The following is a 24,084-nucleotide window of genomic DNA, read 5'->3' as shown; positions in this document are numbered from 1 at the left end:
TACAGGTAGTCTAGTACTGTACATATATACCATTTTGAGGTAATTTACTTTTACTTTAATATTTCTTCGCTGCTTTATACTTCTACTCCACTTAATTTCAGAGGGAAACATTGTACGTTTTACTCCAATATATTTATCTTACTGCTATATATATATATTACTTTGATTTCACATACAAAAGGCAATTATTCACCACTATAAAACTATATAAACCACTAGTTAGCGTTTATATATAGAATAATAAATCTATAAAATTGGTCTCACGGAAAAAAAAATCTTATTATTAGATCACTTATATCTTTTTGACGTTTCGTGTTAAAAAATGCCACTTCAGGTGTTCACCAGCAGATGAACCTGTAGGTCACACCACACCTCCACCTGCTGTCTGTGTTCACACAGGGAGATCCCGCCCTCATTGTCCCAGATCATTTTCTATTGGACGTTGGGATGAGTGAGTGATGCCAGTGTGGAGCACCTGGGAGTCAGTCATCGGCGGTGCTTTCAGTGGAGCTGCGTACAGGGAACTGACTTCACAGCAATGCGGACGAAGGGGAAAACGAGGGTAATAGTCCGTTTTTCTGTAGCAACCCGATGGATCGGGGCTTTGCTTGATCGTAAGGCATGATTTAACAGGGATTACGCCACTAAAACCGCACAGAAAAGGACATTAACTGGCTTGGAAGCAGCTACGGGGCGGATATTATCCCGACAAAACCCTTACCCAAATTCGTATTCCCAGCCCCGGCCGTGTGGAATAGTCAGCTAAAATAATGATTGCTTGAATATATTTTTATACTGTCTTGTAGCGGTTTTTTTTTTTTGCCAGCACCGCTTCCTATTTTCTACAGACTCGCTATGGTGGACTCCCCTACCATGAGGAAGACTTTTGTGGTCCCAGACATAAAGCCATTGGATTTGTATGACTGTACTAAAGCAAAAATATGCGCAAGTGTCGGATGGCTACTGGCAAAGTCCTACGGCAGTGCAGGTAGGTTTTAGTTTAGGCTGCGGGCCTGGTGAGTTATAATATTGTATGGTCGTAAGAAGACCACCATCCTTTTGTTGACCCACAATATTGATATTCTGTTCAGCAATGAAGCGAAGAGCACATGCATGTAGGGGAACTGCAGTGTGTGTATAGCTCAGCGTTTTTCAGCACAAAGAGCAGCATATGAAAGGGGGACCATGCATTGTACGCATTTTTGTGACTCTGACACATGTCATTTGTTCTCACTCAATGTGTGGTCACATTTTATAGGTGTGTGTGTGTGTGTGTCAGAGAAACGGGCCTCCTCCCTGGCCCTTATCACGCTAACCCATTTTGTCGTATTTCTAGCTGCCAGGCTTCAGTCAATTGTAGGCTACTGGGTATGTTTTTAATCCGGTAAAACATACATAGCATATAGATGACAGCCACTAGTAGCCAGTGTGTACACCAGTTTATTTTGCAATTCATAAACAGGATCAAATAACTGCGTGCAATAGCTCATTGCTCATTGCTCACTGAGTGACAAGACTGGCAATTTGTCAGAGGGTTTCTTCCAATATCCTCAGTCAACAAACCTCAAGAGTCGCTTGTGAGGAACCATCCAGCCACTATGATGCAAAATACACCCACCCCAGAAAATACATTTGTTGCATGGATCTCATGTATCATAAGACGTAGATTTGCCTTCGGTTTCTTGAGACCGGGCTTAGAACAGCGTCAGTTTTTGACCCTGAGACGATAACAAGTCTCTTTGTTTTAAAGCCCTATCTGGTAAAGATTATAACTCACAAAGAAGACACCAAAACAGTCCTGTTTGAGAAAGACATGACATTTACCCTCATTTTCATTTTAAATTTTTACTTTTACCCAAAGAGCACACACAGTAGTCTAATACTTGTTTTCATAAGTAATCTTGTCTCCAAAGACAAAAGACTATACAAAACAACACATTGTCATTCCTGGAATGTGCAAGTAAATACATCCTCAGTTGGATTTTAATGGTCATGGTTTTAATCACAGACTCAGTTTTGGCTAGAAGGGGGTGTGAAGTAAACTGTATTTACTTTTAACAGCATGATTTAAGCGTTACACAATTCCAGACAGGCCTTGGGTCCAGGACTGTAGGCTGCTGCAGCCTCTGTTCTCTGTTTAGCACCTCAACCACGCCCTCTGGTCAAAGTCGCTCTCCAAGCTAAGATACAGGAATATGAGGACCAAGAATGTGTTGATGTGTAGTTTTGTCTTAATCAACTCAATTGCCTTGCTCATGGTTTTCTGCAAAGTCAAGATGACATCATCAAGTCCCACCCAAAAACTCATCTGGGTACGACGACTAATGGCACAGCAGGAGCCAGACCGGGTGATCTGGTCCTCCGATCTTCCAGGTCAATTAACCTAATGATAACAATAGGCGACATTTTTAATCTGAGTTTTGCAATACAAAATGGACTTTCACATGAACCACACACGTACTCTACACATCTCTGGTCTTTAGCTAGAGGAATGTTAAAAGGTTAGACAATAGTTTAAAATGAGATATTGTAAGCGGTAGACGATGGATGGATGGATATTGTAATGACATAAAAAAATTATCTCTAGTTTTATATAGGTTACCCTAAAATGAATCCATGTGTAATTATGATAATCTGAAAGCTGCTTATAGGCTTGGACTGAATGTTGGCATGAAAAAACAACAACATTTCAAGGCTTGAATCCAGGAAAAGTGTACAGAATCCAGTTTTAAACAAAGTCCCTATACGATTGTGCCTCATCTTCAACACAACCAAACCCATAGTGTAAAGTTGACAATCTCCAAAATTTAGAGAAAAATTACAATTTACAACCATGACTAAGCTTAAAGGTTTCTCTAAATGCTGAACAAAAGAGCTGCTGTTTATTATTATTTCACCCTTTAGGCAAGGAAATGCAGAACTATCCTTTTATAAGAGGCAAGGAGATCATGTCATGCTCACAATTCCTAGCAATAGCGAGCACACAGTGTGGGTGTTCCCTCTGTGTGATTCGCCCAGTAACATTATGTTTGCACTTTCATAATAACATAACATTGTTAACAACCAACCAGCATATCATTTAATTACATGCTCTAATATACTGTAATTAGTTTGTGCTGCTTCGAATATATCATAGTTGTCAAAAAGTACTTACTATACTTTTTTGCACATATATGTCTAGTCATATTTTCCATATTTACTTAAGTTACTATATGTTTTTTTTTAAGACTTGCAAGGTAGATATTTGGCTGCTCAGGTCAGAGATGGTGTCTCATTATCTTTTGTAATACCTTGACTTTATGAATAATGTTTTCCATCAAGGTGAATGAAAAGTGGTTAGGCAAGGATGACATTTGTGACCGAGCTTGTAGTTCTGACAGATGACTTGACAGATCATTAAAGTAGTTTGTACCTCTACACTGGAATGAGACCAGAAACTCTTGATGTACCAGTTTCTATGCTTGCAAGAAACTTTTTTTTATATGAACTGCATGATCACTGAGATGATTTTCAGTGTTCCTTCTCAGTCCACGCTATTTATGTCATTTGTGCTTGTTTGTAATTAATCTGTAAACAATTTAATTACCACATAGGAAACAGCTTATTGCCCAGTTTAAACATGCCCTGTTTCTTTCTTGCAGTGAAACCAAACCACCTGCATCTTTCAAAATGAGTGTTTCTTCAACATGTTAGTTTCACCTAGCTACAAAGCTGCTTGAATCACACTGAAATCCTATAGGAGTGATTACATATACTCTCTCAATCTTTGTAACTATGGTGAGTCAACAAGGGACAAGGACCTGAGGAGGATGTTGCTTTGCTTTTAGTGTTTACTCAAGATGTAGGAAGTCCAATGGGTTAACTATACAAAACTCTTCTAGACTTGGGTAAACCCCTTGATACAGTAACTGAGTTGCAGTGTGTTTCAAAATAATGTGATACTTTACTGTAAGATAAGTCATTTCCCACAGCCACACCACACAGGGAATTAGCTGCAGAACATTCTACAAAGATCTGGATGGGAGTTGGTGTCTAATTTGAGGACATTTCTGCAAGGCGGATACTTGCCAAGATGAATGCGTCCCGCACTTTGTCACGCTGTCATCCATTGTTGTCCTGTTAGTCTCTGAAGCACCCATAATGTAATCACGCTCTCTGCCTATATGATGCGCTCCCGAGTACACTGGCCCTTTTAATGCAATTTAAAGCTGCTGCTACTAATGTCATACTAGAGCACTGTCTGTGATGTTGTGCTACAGGATACACAGGGCAGTTAGGGATGGCATATTTGTGGTAAGTGGACCTGTAAACGTATAGGGAGACGGAGCTGCCTCGTGTGTAGTTCTTCAAGTGTGTTTTTTCCTTCTGAGCACATACTATCAGATGTTGGTTCATCGATCAAATACATAGGCATTATTAATTTACAAACATTAATATTTCTTAGTTTCAGCTCTTTGAGAAAGGGGAATGGAATTGCTGAATAGTCAGATTAGTTCAGGTTGCAATGCATTTGAAGATTATTGATGATTTAAGATATTTTCTTCAAACCAGTAGATGATGCATACATCTGATAAATGCATGTTTTACAGTTGGCTATTGAAATATGCTGAAATTAGTCAAATATGTTTTTGTAAATGGAATAATTCAGTCTCGTATGTAGACGGGTATACACGACAATCTCTTCCAGTCTTGTCCGAGACGTCTAAGCTGTAGGGTTTATGTTGGCATTACCATTTCACTCAGAACTAGTGGTCACGTGTAGGGTAGGGTGTTAACATAGCCCCTTCTCACCAGTTCAAGATTTTGGCGAAACAAAACAGTACTTGCTTTGTTATACAGGAGTGGATAATCATCTGTGTTTGAGCCTTTCTACCACATGATGAGGGTCTCATATAGCTCAGTTTTACAAGGAGGATTTAAAAGTCAGTTTTATAAAAATAAATGATTCATTTTGTAAAAATATTCATATATTTTTCTCTCTCTCTCTCTATAATATATATATATATATATATATTTTTTTATATATATATATATATATATATATATATTTTTTTTTTATATATATAATATATTTTTTATTTATATATATATATATATATATATATATATATATATATATATATCTATATATATATATATATATATATATATATATATATATATATATATGTGTGTGTGTGTGTGTGTGTATATATATATATATGTGTATATATATATATATATTTTTTTATATATATAATATTATTTTTTTATTTATATTTATATATATATATATATTTATATTTATTTATTTATTTATTTATTTATTTATTTTATTGTAAGAATAACAAAATGTGTCACCAAATTGGATTATGATTGGGCAGGTATGCAATGATGCCTAAACATGATGTGGTGCTGGAAATGGCTAATCTTGAACTCCCTGTCCAGTATTGTTACAGTGCACACTTCTGCATATCTGAGCTCTTATGAATTATTTCGTGTCAGGGTTCCAGTAATCAGCCTGATAATTGAGATTGTCAAATCCAGCAGGTTTTGCTATGTTATTAATAGAGGGAGCAATCTAATGTTTACTGTTACTGTGACAACCTTTTTGAAACCCAATGCTGATTGTTCCCCTTAAATGTAAAATGAGAAGTGGTGTGTGGTGGGATCTTGTCTAACCTTTTCCCCCCAAAGGAGCCAGCTTGGCTTAAACTGTGGCTGATTTGAACTAACCTTTGGTTGGATGTGTTTATTTCGCTCTGTGTCTGTTGATTACTGTCAGAGATGTGTGGTAATGTCTGTGACATGACCAGCATGCTAGCTCACTCAATGAAGTAGGACACATGGCTCCTGTTTTCAGCAGGCAATTAAGCAATGCAGGTCAGGTCAGATAGTGGCCAACACAGTTGCACTGACTCCAGCCATGTTGGCAAGCTGCATCAATTCCACTATACTTTAATAGTTTATTCAGTTTTACATGACTTAATATTGTGCGTGCCAGCTCATCAATACATTTGTGCTGTGCTTTGTTTTTGTCTGACGATGATCACAGCAATGTAGCACTGCTGTAGAGAAATTCTTAGTTTGCTTTCCTCCTGCTCAGGAAGGTAAGAGGCCCGGGTCAGCTACAGCAGCGAACACCTGCAGGTGTTAGGGATTAAGTCTCTTGGTCGAAATCTCCTCAGTAGGCTTGCTTGAACCTTTTTTACTTTAGGAGTTATCGCCCTGCTAACCCACCGTGATAATGTGGTAACAAGTTAATAAACTTTGTGCACAGTTTGACTTTTGCCTTCTTACTCAGAATAGCAGATAAGCACTGACCCAGTAACCTGTGAAAGTGAGAAGCAGGCGCTCGACATTATGTAAGCACACGCTTGTGTTTGTAATCAAAATATTTCCCTAGAGGTCTATTGATGTCAACATTATGGAGGCATCACATTCCTTTATGCTTGGGCCTAGTTCTGCGTAAGTCTGCCAACTGGTCTTTTTATTTCCTCCTATTCCTTTTAGTTGTTTAACATTTAATTTGTTTCTACGACATATGTGACACAGTCATCATTCATGGCCAGACTGTCTCATAGGGAAATCGTGCTCATATCGATCTCTCTCATCTCACTGAGTTATGGCATTTGCATCCTGCTTTGCCTTGTGGGGAATTCTTTTTCTTTTTTTAACACGTCAAAGTGGGAAGTCTTTTTTCCTTTTACGTGTATTAGGGTAAATACGGGGAGTTGTACATTTGGTGGGCGTGTCACAGTGTTTACAGCTGTAAAGTGATTGCTTGTACTTCTGGCACACAGGAGCATGCAACTAAATGGACCATGTGGCCTCACAATATAGTCCTCATGGATTGAGAGTGGGCGACAAAGAGCAGAGCATTGTCTAACCTCTGAAGCTGGGTATTGCTTTGTTGTCGGATGTCAGTGGATCCATTACATGACTTTATAATGATACAGCAACATAGTGACACCTCCCTTGTAATGACCCCTTTGTTTCTCTGTTATGCACAATCGTAGTCACTCGTGAGTTTCTCCTTTTCTCTTTTCAGGCCGACTGCTGGAAGTTTAGTTTGTCAACTTTTTCTCCAAAGGCCCTTTAAAACGTATTATTCCAGTATGTTTGCACAGAGAGACAAGCTATTGAGTTTGCCGATGGTTAGGTCTGGATGCAGGGAAACCAGTTTCACAGAGGGTGTGTCTCGCGTATGTTTTTAGGATAATGGTTGCTGTGATGTCATTTACAGAAATACCAGTTTGAACAGATTCTCTAATAATCTTCAGCTCGTCACTAATAATGAGTGTCGTCAGGCAGTATGTAGCACTCACTGAGTTGTTTTTGATATTTTGATGAGGTTGCTTATGTTTGTTACTGAGATTTGCATCATCTTTGTGAAGAGCTGAAAGAGCAATTTTCACTAAAGATTTGTACAAAAATGAAGCAAGGGGTTTAAAAAGAGGGAAGAAACGAGTTGAGGAGCATCTTGTAATCTGTAGATTTCAACCTCTGAGCTCATCATGCCCCACTGACCTTGATGCTTGCTCTGCTCTACTCAATCATATGATTATAACTCTAGGATGTATACACCAGTTGTCTTAATCTGCCATAAAACCTGGCAGAAAGAAGGTTTCCACATTAAACATTAAAACATGCACAAGATTGACTTTGAAAGGAGAGAAATTCCTCCCATTTTCTTTTAGAACATTCAGAACTTCATCCTAATTCATACATCTCCCTGAACATATTGTTTGTTACATTTTGCCACCAGTTCTAAGTAGCACCATTGCGTCATGAACTTATCTAACTGTGTCCGTATGTTTTGTCTCCTTGTAGAGAATGTCTCTGCAGAGCTACGTGACCCCTTCTACTGTGACCAGTATGAGCAGGAGCACCTTAAACCGCCAGTCACGCGCCTCTTGCAGTCCTCGGAGATCTACTGCCGGACCTACAGCCAATTACTGGAGGGCACCAGGAGCCGAAGTACAGCCCAAAGACAACGTCGCCCTGCTGCAGCTCCTCACTCAGAGAGGCATAGTCTCCAAAGACCTGGACTCACCAGTGACTGATGCAGACCTCCGACATAAACCCATCAAAATGGTAACGTTATGGATCGGTTATGGGAGCAGTAAACGCATAAGTGATGACGCCACACCAGTCTGGCAGGCAATGTTGCTGGTAATGGCCTGAATAGATTGAGCCATGGAAATGTCAGAACTGTTTTGGTAGAAACGGCTTCATGTTTGTCTACCACCCCAAGGAGTGAATGTCTCGTGGAACCTGATGCTCTGCTATCCATGAGTTTTTAGAAAAGCAGAAGGGCTGGAGTAGGCCTGGTTGTTGATATAGGGGCTTGTTTATGCTTTGATTTGAGGGATTAAAGGACATCAAAAAGACCTCCACTCATTCAATCCTGCCCCCATCCCCCCTTTGCAGCCCCTATCTGATCCCAGAGGATGAGTGGATCCAGCTGCTAGGACAGGAAGGGCAGTCATGGGGACACAAGGGATGACTACTTCAATTCCAGGGTGTGAGAAGTGGGGAGAGTCTAGATTCAATAGATGGACCAGATCACAACAATAGCTAAATAGTTCTGGTGAAATTTGAGATTATGTGTTGAGAGAATACGGTGGGCTGGCCCAGTGAGTTAAATCAAGAGAATCTGGTTTGTCCTCTTAGCTCTTGACAATGGCTCTCTCTTTCTCTTCTCTTTCTCTTTCTCACTCACACTCACACATAGTATAGTCCTTAAGTCTTCAGTCTGAAAGCCTAGGAATCATAATAGTCTAAAAGAAGAACAACACTTTTAGGTTTGATGGAACATTTACTGCTTTTTTGCAGCCTCTATATAGAATATTATCTTCCTCAAAAAGTGGAATTCAACTGCATTTCCCCGGCGGCCATCTTCGTTCATGGACATGCAATCTGTTTTTTTGAAAGCTAAGTAGTGAGTCTCCAGGGACCTGTATGGATAGTGTTGTTTTTGCTACACTGCCACTGTGCACTGGCCTCTCCAGCAGGTGTGGCACGGCTGGTGCTGTTGTGATTATTGGCTCAAATGTATGCATGCATATGTGACATTTTCTAAACGAAATAGCATAGAAATGTGTGTGACCATTATCAGTAGAGCCTGGTATTGTGGTATAGCTACTATGCCAAAGTTAATGTAAATACTGGCCAGTACTGTACGTTGTACTTTGGAACTAGACAGAGTGGTTGTTTTGTACTGATAAAGATGCAACACAGAAAGAAAGCTTTTAATGGGGATTCCCTTTCTATTTATTATTACCTAGTGTTTTACCTCATCCTGTACCTACCTCTATTTCCACATGTGGTTATCTAACAATGTAAGTAAGTATCGATTTCTATCTTTTGCCATCCATTTAAGTCATTTTCAGAGCTGCTTTATTCATGGTGTGTTGGTGTAGTCTTTAGCAAAATCTACAGCTTAAAGCATGTAACATGTAGCCTCCTTTTGCATTGAATGTTAGGCCATATAGTAAAGTCCTTCTACTACTGGTCTGTGACCATTACCACCTGCACATACAGATGTGCTATTTCACACCAAGGCACTAACGAGGCGTTCAATGACAAAAATATGCAAAAACACAAGACTGAATGATTTAAAACAGTGACAACATCACAATCACTACAGCACCAGCTGATGACACAGTAGGTCTCTTTCATGCATGAAGGTTTCTGTGATTTGTGTGTTTTACCAATTTGTCTGCTTGCGTGCGTCTCAGTTTTGGGTGATGCTTCCAGGCCACTCAGCTGTAAATCCTAGCTGTTACTGCCAATGCAGCATTTGCTGTTTGCTGCTTGCTTGTATATATGAGCCTTCCAGTTGCTGCCCTAGGCTGCTCTCTAAGCTTGTCTGTCACTGACTGGCACTGTAGCTACAGTGTGGCAAGCAAAGAAAGTGGGTCATGCTGCAGCAGCATTAGAAGGATGGAGCATCAATGTGGGTCTTGGTCAGTAAACGGCTTTGGAGCAGCAGCAATCTGCTGCAGCACTGCTGTATATTTAGGCGTTACATGTCGAACAAGAGGATAACATTAAGTGCATGTATATAAAAGTATGTTGAGTCATGTTTGTCGTTGAGTTAACATACTGCCAGTTAATCTGCCAAGCTAGATACTGTTGATGACTTTTCACTTTGTTATTGATGCATCACACAAATGACATCTTTGTGGTTCATTGCTTATAATTCTGAAATTTGGCACATGTATAAATCCAAGGATGAAGGTTTACTCTAACCCATAGAGATGCTAGTACTAGCTTGGGTTGCTGCACCAGCATCAGTGCAGAGTGCCAATGACCCACTCTCTGTAAAACTACACAGTCGGCTATGATCAAAGTAGGGCAGAAACAGACTCATCATAGCAAGCTAACCTAACATATATACTACTGTACTACATTAATTATTCTCTTCATCAAACTATACACTCCTGCTACAGGATGAAGAAACATTTACCCTTGCTTCTAGACCTTGGAATTCCTTAGTTAGTAGTTGGTTTTAAAAATATCCAGGAAGAAAATGGTGGAGCTGTGTGTGATCTGGGACAAATGGAAAGTGAGTCCTATTTACCTCTGAATTGCAGGTAATATGAGAAGGTCAGTTATATCTATAACCTTTCCATTTATCTGGAAACATGACGATCTGAAAGTCTAACATGCAATATTTATTTATATGTATAATGTTGTGGTATAACTTGCTTTGTAAATGGCACATCCTTGGGGCTCAGCAATGGAGCGTCCGGTGCCTCCATCCCAGAGTACTTGCTGTATATATGTGCGTGTGTGTGCCCTACTGGTAACTGTCCTTCTGGTGGTGGCCCGGCCCAGATTAGAGATAATCTGCCATGCAGACTGAACGTTGTCATCCACGATTGGATGACATGCCAGAGATGACTACTTACTCACCATGCACCGAACATTATTAGATTTATTTTTAGTTGAGATAGTAGAATATGATCATAAGTATCCATTTCAAACATACTGATATTCATCACACTACAGATGGGGTTAAGCATTTGTTCCCACAGTGACAAAGTAAGTCATGTATCCATAATGCAGCTAACCCTCTTCCCTCTCCCCTGTTGGTTTTGGATAGGCAATGACACTTTGTCTTAAATCATACTGCTGTGTTGGCAGGATTCTGGTCAAGTGAGCATCAGTCAGGAGCTTAGTTGAAAATAGAAGTGGCAGACTATCAGAAATGCTAACCATCATTTTACACCATTTGTTCTGCTTTGGGCCTCTGCTGATGTGAAGCTAATGTGGAGTAGTAATTACTCTTTCTACCGTATGTTAAATGAGTTTCCTGGAGGTTGATGTGAAGCTATTCCAGAGTGGTTTTCCTTGCTTAAGCATACAGTTCCTATACATATTAGGGTGCATATAACCATGTGGTTTGAGAGACCCTTCAGTCTAAAATCCCCTGCTGGGCCCCAGACCTGCCTGATCCCCTGTTTGTCTCCCCCTCAGTAGGCACCAGGCAGGGAAGGGGGATGGGGTTAAGTCATATTTCAGACATAATCAGATTTTGCCCTCATCATAATCTCACTTAATGATCCACAAGATGCCTTTGCGTTTGTTTGTTTGACTCGGTTGTTGACACGATTATGTAAGCAGATTTATCAAATAGAGCCTTCATAGAGATTTCATGTTGGATTGGTTTGTTTCTCTGTTACATCAGTTTGTGGGGTCCCAACGGTTTGCTGGATAGATGTTTCCGAGCAAAGAGACGGTGCTAAACCAGGGGCACGGAGCAATGCTGTGGTCAGGCTTGTGCTGAGATGCATTGTGGGTCAGCTGGTTGGTTGTTATGGTGATCTGGCATGATCTATGCTGGGTGTTTATGAGTTGCTCCTCTCTCCCCTCTCATTAGGGAGACTTGTGATTAAGCTTAGCAAGCTCTCCTGGGTCTGCAACGGGAAATCCACTAGCAACCCCCCCTTCTTCCCCTTTCATGCTGCACTTTTGGTCATGAATCACCGTCTACTCTCTTTTGAATAACTATGGTACAGCATGACAGGGATTGCCACTTTCACTAGGTCTGTCATTCCTTTTTGTTCATTTCCTTTTTTCCCCTCTCCGTCATCCGTTCTCCTTTCACACTGACAATGGCTCCAACCGATGATTACACGTTGTGGCTAAATGCAAAGGATTTGACAACCGTAACTCACTTTGAGTGTTTGAAACACAGCTACTGACACAATTTAGCCGTAGTCCGTTTCTTTTGAGACCTGAGAACAGAAATGGTTGAAATCTATATAATCTTTCGTAATTTTCCCTTTTTTTTTAAATGAATGCGTCAAATACAGCTCGGGATGATGTTTAATGCAATGAACTTTGTTTTGGTGTTTTAGACAAATCTTTACATGCAAAACAATAACTTGAACTTGCTCATGTTATTTTGGACTACAGAATCTTGTTGAATGATAATACAATATTTTCATAAAATCATAGTATGAAATCTAATGGAATTTGTGCACAGGCATACTGTGTTTCAAATATCCTTGCTAAGTAATAGGGCTCTGTATCAGTCCAATGGTGGCTAGCTCTGAGAAACCCTAGTCCCTATAGCAGGCCATTTTTCCTCTTCAATACTGCAGACATTTAAACTGAACACAAAAGCAGCAGCCTTAGTCTTGGCAACAGTGTTGGGAGGGCAGGCCAGCCAGGGCCACTCAGCTCCCAGTGACTGACTGCAACACATCCAGAGAGCTTGGTCCAATGCTATCTGACAAGCCTTTGCTGGATATGCCCCGCACTGCCCGCCACAGCACCGGGTCTGCCCAGCTCAGCACTTTACATCAGGGTTGAGTAGGCAGACATGCAGGCAGGGCACATGCACGCAGCTGGACTGCCACCAGCTCCCACCTGGGACAACGTAAGAGGTTAGGGGAAGAATGTCTGGCCTCTAAAGTGGGATTTGTAAGTAGTAAAAGGGAACAGGCACTGATTTGCACAGATTAGGCTCAAAACTGAAGGTTGGAAATTGAAGGAGTGGCCCCATGACAGGAATGTGTTGTTTGTGACCTGTCTGTCTTCTCTGAATTGATTATAACAAGGAGCTTGTTACCATTGGGCATTAGTGAGGAGAGAGCGGCCCCAGCACTGCTGTTGGATGGCAAACAAAAGTGATAGAGGAGACAACAATAGAAGGATACATTAAATATAGTTTATGGACGATATACAGAGGAAGAGCTGTTTATAGAATAACCTCACAGGCTAATCATTTTCCCCACCAGTCGTTCTAACCCTGCAGAATTCGTTAATGAGTTATGATCCTGTTGTGGCTTTCTAAAACTGGAAATAACTTTATTTTTCCAGCTACTGTGCTTATATTAATAATTGCAAAAGAGAAGAAACTGGATGAAAAACTGGACAAATGACAGGAGTGGTTGATCATGAATAAACCCAAGAATTATTATATAAAATGCGTTATTTACCTATTGTCTTTATGAATTAAATGCACTTCATCATTTACACAAATGTTCAGGTCAGATTTAGACTTGTACAAGATTTATACAAAGTATTTTTGGTTGTTGCTCTGTGGCACAAACTGAGCACAGCTTAATAAGCTAACCGGTTTATAGAGTTAAGGCGCTCTCTCTAACTGAGCTGATAGTCTTGCTGGTGCATTTTAATGTTCTCTAGCCATTAGACAGGGCTCTGTAATGGTCTCAAGTATAAGGAAATACACGTATCCGTCTGTTGGATACAGACGTTATTGGAAGTTATTGTTTCATTCTTGTAATTATGTAGACAAAATAATGTCTTGATTAGATTTTGTATCCATTATGTTGTCTGACAAAAACACATTCATACACCAAAATGGCAAAAAACTACAAGGAACATCTGTTTCTTACAGAGAATGTTGTTCATTGTTGTGCTTCCTGGTAATCTAGTTGCAACACCTCACTTTATCCTGTTGTCTGTTGTACATGAGTCATACAGCAATATATCACTGCGCAAAAGGGAAGGGAAGCAGAGAAGGCAAATAAAGGTAAAGCAGCTGAGGAATGACAGTCCTGGGACACGCATGTTATCATATTATAGGTCCATAGCCTATTTAATAACTTAATGATTGTACAAACACGGGTCCAAAGTTCACCCATATCTACTGTTGTGTGTGTGTGTTTGCTTGCTGAATACTCTTGTCAGTGTTTCTGCTGACTCACAGCTGCCTTCTGGTGACCTCTAGAGGATGCTGCTGGTAAATAATGGTCATGCTGCAGCAGTTAGAGGCGATCTCTGATCTGCAGACAGCAGTGCCCTGCTAGAGCAGTAGAGATGTCCATGTGCAGCATTATTGTGTTAGCTCTCTGACGATTCCTCTTCCTTCTCTCATGTGATTGATGCAGAGTGCTCACCTGGCAGTGATAGATGCCCTGATGACTGTGGAAGCCATGGAGACGGTGACTGCGGTGAAGACGTGTGGTTCTGCCAAGCTACCGGGTGGAGCCTCCAGCTGGGAGGATGCTCTGCTTCATTGGGTTAATGAGGTAAGGAGCAAACCAAAGAGAGACACTTGTTTAAACACACATCTTTATTGTATCATGTCAGAAAATACCTCATTGTTCAGACACAGAGTGTCTGTGTCGTTATATTAATAAGGATGCTGTAATTCTTTAACCGACTTTCAATGCACAGTATGTAGTAGATCTGTGATCTGTGTATGTTAACCATTTTGTCTTCTTGGCATGCTCTCAGTTAAATCAGAAGTTAAGAGAATGCACTGAAGGAGCCCAGAATGACACGTCTCAGGCCGTTACGGAGCCCCAACCTGTTCAACCCTCTGTGAGTATTGCATTACACATGCAGTGTATTTCTATCTCTTGTCACACATCATTCCATCCAGACACTCATTATAATCTGTCGAGGATTATGCTTTAAAAATGCACCCAAAGTGCTGTGTATTAAGATCACATTGTTGGTTCTGCTACAAATGTAGGCCTTACTCTACACCCATACTCTACAAGCACAACCATGACTGGTAGGCACACAACACTAAGAGCGGCGTCATTGCTTTGTCAACAAGGTTGTCTTGTTGTTTCAAGAAAGTGCCGTCATCACAACCCTCTCTCTAGTTTGTCTAGTTCTTCCACTGTAGGCTTAATACCTCTCCTTGTGCTCCTGTTTTCCATTTCCTTGTCTTTCTCTATTTCCTGTCCCTCTTCCTTTCTGACAGTGTCCTACTCGCTGGTACTGGAAACTTGTTCCTGTAAGTTCCCTCCTTTTCTCTAGTCCTTGTCCCTGTCCTTCCATCCCTCCAGTGTCTCCATCAAATTTATCAGCAAATATCTGATGCTCAGGTGTGTTTTTTTTTCTTTCTTTCCATGTGCTGGTGTGAGAATACTAAAGTGCATCACTACCTAATCTGCACGTAACAGCTTAAACGTCACTAGGGCGGGGCATTGTTAGTTGACACACGAGTGGTGCATGAATCACAACATGAACTCAAGCAGGCCTTGAAACTGCCTTGTCCAACCGGTTCTCTGTGCAACAGAGGTGTGTGTTTTTGTGTGAATGGCTATGAGGTTTAACAGAGACAAGCTTCTAGTCAGCTGGTCCCTGCAGACAGTGGTCTGTTTGTATATGTACTTATACTGTACCTGACACTCTCCCTCTCCCTCCTCCTCCTCCTGAGACTCTCACTTGTCCCACTTTCTTCTGACAAAACCTTCTTTCTTACTGCTCTAATTAAGTCACTCACTTTGCATCTGCCTTTTTTTTGTTTAACCTAAACTCTCCTGTACACAGTAGCATGACCAAATCTTTTTTTTCACATTTTCTGTTGGAGTATCTACCCATGTTTGGAAAACTCTGACTTTGATGATGGTTTTAACATTACCTAATCTGTCAGTTCTACATATAAACATTAACAAAGTACCATAAAATCAATACTTTACCCACAAAATGATAATTTATCTATCAATTACTCACTTTTCTTCTTTTCTCATTACTTGTCCTGCATGCATCCACGGTGAATGAAGAATCCAGAAATGGAGAAAAGTCTCGATGAATTGAAGTATAGCTACAGCAAAATAATATCAAAACATCCGTTTACAACTCTTGCTGTATAATCCAGGTCTCATTTATCACTACTTCCCAACCACATGCATTTTCACTCAAACGTTACTATTTTAAACACTTCGTACTTGTCCCTGCACGTCCGTTAGAGCATGAAACTGTTTATGTGGAAGTGTTTTTAAATAGTAAGATTTTAGCGAAAATGCATGTGCAAGTAGTGAGCATGCAAATGGATAAATGAGTCTTCGGTTATACTGCAGGAGCTTGAAAACAGATGTTTTTATATAGTTTTCACCATTTACTTCAATTCATCAAGAAGTTTCTCTGTTTTCGGATTCTTAATTTTCTTCAAGAATTCAAAGTAATTTTGTGGGTGAAGTATTCCTTTTAAGGTCACACTGCAGTATTTGATTGCCTTGTTTGTTTGTTTGTTGCTTTCTTTTAGCTCCGCTACAGGAAGGATAAAATACAGTCCAAACAAAAGCCCATCTTTCCAGTGGTGAATGAAGTCAAAGATCTGTCCAGTGGTTGTGCTGTTGCTGCAGTCATACATTACTATTGCCCTGGCCTGCTAAGACTTGAAGGTACCAACAAACATTGTAACCACAAACAGCTTTTTAGTACTTAATGTGTTTATGTTAGTTCAACACCTTTTGTCCTCTCTGTAAGATGTTTGTATGAAGGAGTCCATGTCTGTCGCGGACAGCCTGTACAATCTGCAGTTCATCCATGAATTCTGTGACAGCTGTCTGAAGAGCTGCTGTCACTTGACACTGGAGGACATGCTATACACCCCACAGGAGCTTCAGGTACTTACATTCACACTCCTGATTGAGACATTAACACAAATACTGAGTACTGTATTGTCGTCTTAATGCCTGATTTATTCTGTCCGACTTATTTAGCTCAACTGGCTGAGCTTCCTAGCAGAACTGCTTAGCTGGTTTGAAGTACGAAGGCCAGAATTTGTTCAGCCAATAGACATGTTGGGTAAGTGACCTTTGGTAATACTGTGTAATCCTACCTGTAAGATAATTGCATTGAGTATTTGTTACAAAGTCTAATTGGGTTGTTTCTTTTTTTGTTAGATGGATCCACACCAGTAACACCAAGTAGTTTGAGTGGCAACAGGTACAGAAGCTCTCTGAATATGATTTTGCTTTTGTAGTATTCTGGCATATTCTTAGCTTGAACTTGTTTGTTTCTCTGCCATACAGTAACTCCCCTTCTATCTTCAAGAAGCCTTTCCTCCCCATCTCCTCTCCTGTGTCAGGTATGATTAAGACCATGTCCTTTCATCATTGCATCAAGTGTTTTCTTTGTTTTTTCATAATTTTACAATCGGGTTCACCTATTTCACTCAGTCCCTGTTGTTCTTTTAGTTGTGTTTTGTGTTGTATTAAAGTCTTTATAGTATTTATGGATGTTTTTGTTCAGATTGTTTCCTTTTTATTGGTGTATTGTGTCATTTATGCATCCCTGTGTGGTGTGCATGCCTTTATGTATCCGTGTGTGTCCCATTGTACTCAGGATCTTTGACTCAGTCTACCTCAATGTCTCATATAGAAGGAGTTGGAAAGACATGGAACAAGAAACCTCTCAGGTAGAACTTGTATATTCAGTACCATTTAAACACCGTTTTTAACTTGTGTTTATTCTACTTACATTCACTTTTTTTTTTTTTTCTTAGCCGCCCTTTGTCAGCAGTATCCTTCAGCATTCCCTTTGGCCTGGACAGTGATGTGGACATTGTGATGGGCAACCCTGTGATAACCCGCTCTGTGAGCTCAGACCAACTCAACCCTGCAGGCCAAAACATGACTCGGGTGCCCTACACTCCTCCTGAAGACCTCAGCCATTTTCTGAGCAAAGCCCCTGGCCCCAACGGTCCACAGAGAGCTTCTTGGGCTACCCAGTCTCCCAGTATTCCAAGGTTGGCAGAGGAGAACGGTCTTGCGGCGAGTGAAGCGGGAGAGCTGCCGACCATTGAAGAGGCTCTCCAAATTATCCACAACGATAGCAAGATGGAGCCTCGTTTACACCCTGATGGTGCTCCTGATGGCTTCTACCTCCACTCTCCTGATGACCCTGTTAGTTCTAGACATAACCTCAAATTAGCACCCATCAGCTGCTCTGCCCCTACACGCTCAGGAATGATGTACCGGCCCACGGGCGAGTCCCGGGAGCCCAATCGCACCAGAAACACTTCTGAATGTTCACGAGATGATGACTCTGTCTTGAGAGACGGCAGTGTGGACTCTGATGCATCAGAGGACTTGCCTAAGGCCCAGTCCACTCCATCTACACCAGCTGTTGGTGCACACGCTGCCAGAGGCCATGGCCATGAGGGGTCTGATGTTGGTGTGAAGATGACCAGCTTTGCAGAACGCAAAAAGAAGCAGATTTTGGATTCTCCTAAAGCCAGTGATCCCTCTCCTTCTTCTTCTTCTTCTCCTCAGCTGACCACTTGGACACAAAAGTCTGATGAAAGCCCCAGCAAGAGCCCACAACTCAATAATGAGATGTCTGAGCTAGGAACGCGGCTTGAAGAAAAGCGCAAGGCTATCGAAGCCCAGAAGAAACGCATTGAGGCCATTTTTGCAAAGCACCGGCAAAGACTAGGGAAGAGTGCCTTTCTGCAGCTAAAGAAGGAGCAGCGTGAGGGCGAAGGTGATGGGGAAGGAGGGAATGGCCAGACCACAGAAGAAGACATTTCTCGCTTGACACTGGAAGAAAGGCTAGCTCACATGGAAGAAGAGCAGCAGGAAAAAGATGAACAGTGCCCCGCAGTGGAGGATGACTGTAATGTCAAAGGAGGACTTCAGTTAAACAAACAGGCCAGTCACTCCAAAGAAAAGGCAGGTACACCAGGAGAGAAGGGCTCTGGGACACCTGGTGAGAAAGTGGTAGCTCCACTAGGGGACTATAATAATGCTGTATCCAAGCTGACTGCAGCTCTTAGTTCTCTGCAAAGTGACATGCAGCGGTTGACCGACCAGCAGAACCACCTAGTCAAGAAGAAAGCTGTAACCTCCAGCAACAAATCCTGGGTTATTCCAGCCAGCCCTAAAACTTCCACCCCAGCACCTGCACGCCTGTCGCGGGAATCCACCCGAGATTTAAATTCAGCCTCCTCTTCGCCTTCTCCATCTCGTAAATTCACAAACCATACCCCTCCTCCTAAGTCCCCTAAAGTCCGTAGAGCCCAATCTGTGCCCCCTAAAAGCCCCAAAAACCACCAACACAGTCGCCCACATTTGGACGTTAAGCTCCCCACCCTGTCGAGGGTTATCACCGCACCTCAAAGTGTGGACCGCATCCCCCACCTTCGTCGTGTAAATCCCTGGCAATCCAAAGACCAGACTTTATCCTCATTCTCCATTGGTGACGGACTAGATGAGCTGCACTCATATGGACCAACCCCTGTCCCCACGCCAACACTGTCCCCTATACCACCTCTTACCCCGACTCCCCGTCCTGCCGCAGATGACACACTGTCAGAGGTAGGCTCCAATGACGATCATAGTATATTTAGCATGGAGCTGGAGGCCGGACCCTCGCATGCTCTTGTGTCTAAGAAGGAAGCGTTTGAACATGGGGGCTACAGCTCTGGTGCCCCATCAGAGTGCTCCTTCGAGAGTGATGTCACTGCAGGGATGTTGAATGGCAATCGCAGTAGCTTGATAGAGATCTCGCTGTCTGCTCTGCGAGGAGATGGGGAGGAGGATGACCAAGTACCTGACGTTTTTTCTGACTCGATGAGTGACCGCACTGAGCCAGAGGCCAAGGCAGGGGTTGGTTTCTTTTTCAAGGTAGGGGACTAATTATTTATATTGTGTGCTCTTTTCTAAAGATGCTGTTGATGTAAGGTCGGTGCATTCTTCATGCTTTTTTATTTCTGTCTTTTATTATAAGGATGACAAGGAGCGAACGGATGATGAGATGGCCCAGCGAAGGGCAGCTTTGCTGGAAAAACAGCAGAAGAGAGCAGAAGAGATGAAAAGACGCAAACTTGAACAGGAAAAAGAAAAAGAATCAAAGTGAGACCCTTTTCTTTATTAAAATAAAGACTGTAGCATGTATTGTCTTACATTAAGATTAGATGAATTTGGACAAGTTTGGACATTACTGATTTATTGTCCTAGTGAATTCAACAAAGTGTTGCCATTACTTGCCTGATACATCAGTCTTATGCTAAGTTGCACATTATCTTCCTGTGTTTTTAGCAAACCTCAGTGGATGATCATCGAGGGCTGGAATAAGAGCGAGGACGGACCCCAGACTCCAGGTACCCCACCAGCCGAGGGGACTCCCCAGCGCAGAGGGGACTTCACTCGGCAGGAGTACGAGATGAGACATCAGCTGAAGATCATGGAAGACTTAGACAAGGTGCTGAGGCAAAAACCCACCACTGTTCGTGGTGTCAAGAAGAGACCCAAGACTATGTTCAGAGATGACTCCGTTCTCTCTCATAGCCCTGCCAAGGGTTTCATGGGTAAATATTTCTAATGTTGGTCTTAGTCTTTGTATGCCCTCGTCCGACACGCACATGTATTTGTTTCTCATCATTTATCTTTCCTCCTTCTAGGCACCAGGCTGAACAAGGTGTACTCTCACTCAACCATGAACTTGTCCTCCATGGCTAATGACTCTGGAGGCCTGACTGTCAGGAAGTCTCCCAGGTAACCTGCACACTGACGACGGCTTGTCTTCTCTTAATAAATGCTTGGAAAGTCGAAGGCACATAATTCAGCCTAAAACATCCTTTTTAATTATGTACACATGATTAATGATCATCTTTCACAATTAGTCTGACCATATTTTCTGCCAGCACCCATTACCGGCCAAAAAGAGTATTAATATAAAAGGTATTCTGTATGCGTGTTCATAATTGTATACCAACTACATGTTTTGTGGTTTCTTTAATCGGTGTTATCAGGGGAAAAGAGAGATGTAACGTACATCCTGTACACACAGCCGCAAGGTCTCAACTTACTCTCCACACTAAACAGTTTTTTTGACCTCCCTCTAGCCGTTCACATTCTCCCTCCCGGCTAATGTCACCAAGACGAACGAGTGCTCACAACGGAGAGAAGGATTGGGAGAATGGCTCCACTATTTCCTCCCCTGCCTCAATCCCAGAATACACAGGTCGGTCATATGTTCCAAACTAAACTCGATGGTGAACTATGAAACCAGTAAGCATTGTTATGTTGGATTTATTAAATTTGGAAATGCTGTGTCTTGCAGGACCAAAGCTGTACAAAGAGCCTAGCTTTAAGTCCAATAAGTTCATCATCCATAATGCTATCACCCGCTGCTGCCTGGCCGGCAAGGTCAATGAACTACAGAAAAACAAGATTGTAGAGGTAAGCCATCCTGCTGTGTCAGAGTCCAACAAGTAACACCAGGCTGTAAGTGACTGTGATCTTTGTGGTCAGCTGCACTTAACTGTGGGTTTCTTTTCTTCCAGGAAATGGAGACGAGCATGGCCAACCACTTCCTCATCCTCTTCAGAGATACTAGCTGCCAGTTCCGAGCAGTTTACACCATGAACCCTGAAACTGAGGAGATGGTACGGCTCACTGGCATCGGCCCCCGGTTCATTGCCCCTGAGATGGTTGAGTCCATTTACAAGTACAGCTCTGACCGCAAGCAGTTCACTGTCATCCCGTCCAAAACTATGTCCATGAGTGTGGACGCCTTCACCATCCCTGGTCACTTTTGGCAAAAGCGCCCAGGAACTCCCAAGAAGCTTGGCACCCCCAAATAATGTTGGGTAGATGGGTAGAGATGTGACCAATCAGGGAACCAACTCCCATCTTGACTCATATTATCCTCTATTTTGGCCAGTGAGGCACTTGACATTTGAGATTGGGCAGTTAAACTAGCAGTGGACAGCATGACTGATTAGGCTTGTTGCCAGCTAATCAACCTGATTGTCCAGTCAACTCTACATGCCAAGAGAAAGGGCCAGTCATTCACTCATTCAGCCAATGTAGTTACAATAGTTTCTCTGTTGAGGGCTTCTGATTTGACTCTGCCTCGTCTACTTAGATTGTAAAATGTGATGCGACTGATTCTGTGGGGATGAGAAATTCTCTTTCCTTTGCACCCTGCCTCCTCATGCCTTGCCCCCGCCCCTGGAGTCATTTGTGCAACTCTTAGGTAAGAAAAACAGAGGACAACCACACTGCCTTTGCCCGTACAACAGTATTTCGGGCCAGAGTAGTTCCCGCCCCTCTAAGTTCTGCTTGCTTTTCCTTTTGCTGCCTTTTGTTCTTCTTCCAGAGCTCACTCTCTCTCCAGTCTACTGAGACAAGTGGCTCAGCTCTCTGTTCTGACTGGAGATCTTAGCTGAAAATGAGTAGCGGGTAATGCTGCTCTCATATGAATGTAGGGCACACACTAACCACTCATTCCATTCAAGGGTGTTCTCACTGGTTGGTCAGGACCAGAAAATTGCATAGTGGGTGGTTCCTCTGTGGGCTGCATTGGTGGTGGCTACTATGGTTGTCAGTGGACTTGCACACCTAGGGACTGCCCGTGCCCCCATAGTCCACACATTCCACTCCATTCCAACTCCTTCAGCTGTAAACATCTGGATGTTTTTTTTTATACTATTTTGACATGTTTTTGCTGGACAAATCGCTTCAGCCTTTTGAGAGCTGAAAGAAGAATGAAATTCATGTGACTTTTTTTCCTCTTCACTTGCTTTCTCATTTTCAACATGTGATGAATTGAAATGTTATCTGAGCTTTTCTTGAAAAACAATACTGGAAACATGAAGGAGGGCTTTACCCTGTTTATCATTACTTGGATACAGCTCTGTGTGAAAATGATAATCAATACTGATTTAATATATATTGAATGCTGATTACTTTGATTTTCTTTTTTGACAATGATTTGTAAAAAGTAATTTGACCTTTGTAAGCTACGAATAAGCTAGCCTGCTGCTTACGCATTAGTGAGATGTATGTTTGAGACGAGAATGAGTGTATGAGAATGAAAAGAAATTGTCAAACTGAAAATTGCTGAAACCTTTTGTCTTGGGATTAATAAATCCTTTAGGTTACTAGGAGTCTGTTTCCTATTATATGATTCCCTGTTTGAGGTTTCTTAATGAAGGATTAAGCCCTCACCTTCCCCACACAGAATCCTTTATGTATAACTGGGGGAATGTAAGATGCCAATGTAAAACACTTTTTTTTGCCAGTGTGTCCATGCTGTTGCTCTTGCAGTTGCTTGTGATCAGGTCAAAACCTGTGGGAAATTGTCCCTTCTTCTCTTCATTTGCAGTCTTTAGCACTACAGCAGCTGCCATGGTGCAGCTGTCTTCTTCACTGACTGCCTCCACCAGATGTGTTTAAATGAGATTCCAATACAGATGTGGGGAAAGAAATATTGAGAGCTGCAATTAGGGAAGAAAAGAGGATTGATTCAAAGTGAGTGTGGAGGAGTGCATATGGACTTAGTGGATGTTTGTATTTATGTGTTTGTAAAGAGTAGTATGTGGTAGTTAAACACTATATTTTGATTCCGTGCAATTCTCTCCTAGACATCCCCACGTCACCCGGAGGTGTATTTATTTGGTTTGCATTAGATGATGCATTTAATGTTTAGTTTCAGGTTCCAATTATGTCTTTTTTCGGTTAAGGTGGTAAGTCTCTCATTCATTTCATAGAAGTTGTCATAACATTTATGTTTTCTTTCTCTTCTGTTATCAAAGTCACCACATTATGTATGATCATTTCATAAATTGACTATCCTTGGCAACTGGACCATACCAATAAAAATCCTTTAAAAATCAACGTCATCTATGTTTTGTCATTCCCATGTTTATTTTACCATTTCATATGTTTGTTAGAATAGTGCAGTTGATATCAGTGTTTGCCTCCAGCCAACAGTGAAGCTGAAAAAAGAAAAAAAGAAGAGCTTTTCTGGCAGATACTGAAACACACAGCACACAAATACACACTTGAGTACATGATCATGATGATGATTTATCTTTTCTTTTTACACAATCCTTCCTGCCTTTGATAATACTGTTAATGATGGGTGCTT

General features: G+C 41.6%; 1 protein-coding gene across 1 annotated transcript; it reads left to right on the top strand.

Annotated features, from left to right (window-relative positions):
* Positions 1 to 455: 455 nt before the first annotated feature.
* On the top strand, positions 456 to 23,831 carry camsap3 (calmodulin regulated spectrin-associated protein family, member 3). The gene is given in 19 exon segments (XM_029436855.1): positions 456 to 988; positions 7,813 to 7,945; positions 7,947 to 8,076; positions 14,352 to 14,492; positions 14,701 to 14,787; positions 15,179 to 15,211; positions 16,466 to 16,604; positions 16,690 to 16,829; positions 16,926 to 17,010; positions 17,109 to 17,151; positions 17,238 to 17,293; positions 17,551 to 17,623; positions 17,711 to 19,832; positions 19,936 to 20,060; positions 20,247 to 20,515; positions 20,609 to 20,702; positions 21,053 to 21,171; positions 21,271 to 21,389; positions 21,494 to 23,831. Coding segments are annotated over 19 exon segments (4,341 nt in total). The 5' UTR covers positions 456 to 855; the 3' UTR covers positions 21,794 to 23,831.
* The last annotated feature ends 253 nt before the right edge of the window (positions 23,832 to 24,084 follow it).

Source organism: Cottoperca gobio, chromosome 8 (genome assembly GCF_900634415.1).
Source record: "Cottoperca gobio chromosome 8, fCotGob3.1, whole genome shotgun sequence".
Lineage (NCBI taxonomy): Eukaryota > Metazoa > Chordata > Actinopteri > Perciformes > Bovichtidae > Cottoperca > Cottoperca gobio.
This window is presented reverse-complemented; position numbering and strand designations above follow the sequence as displayed.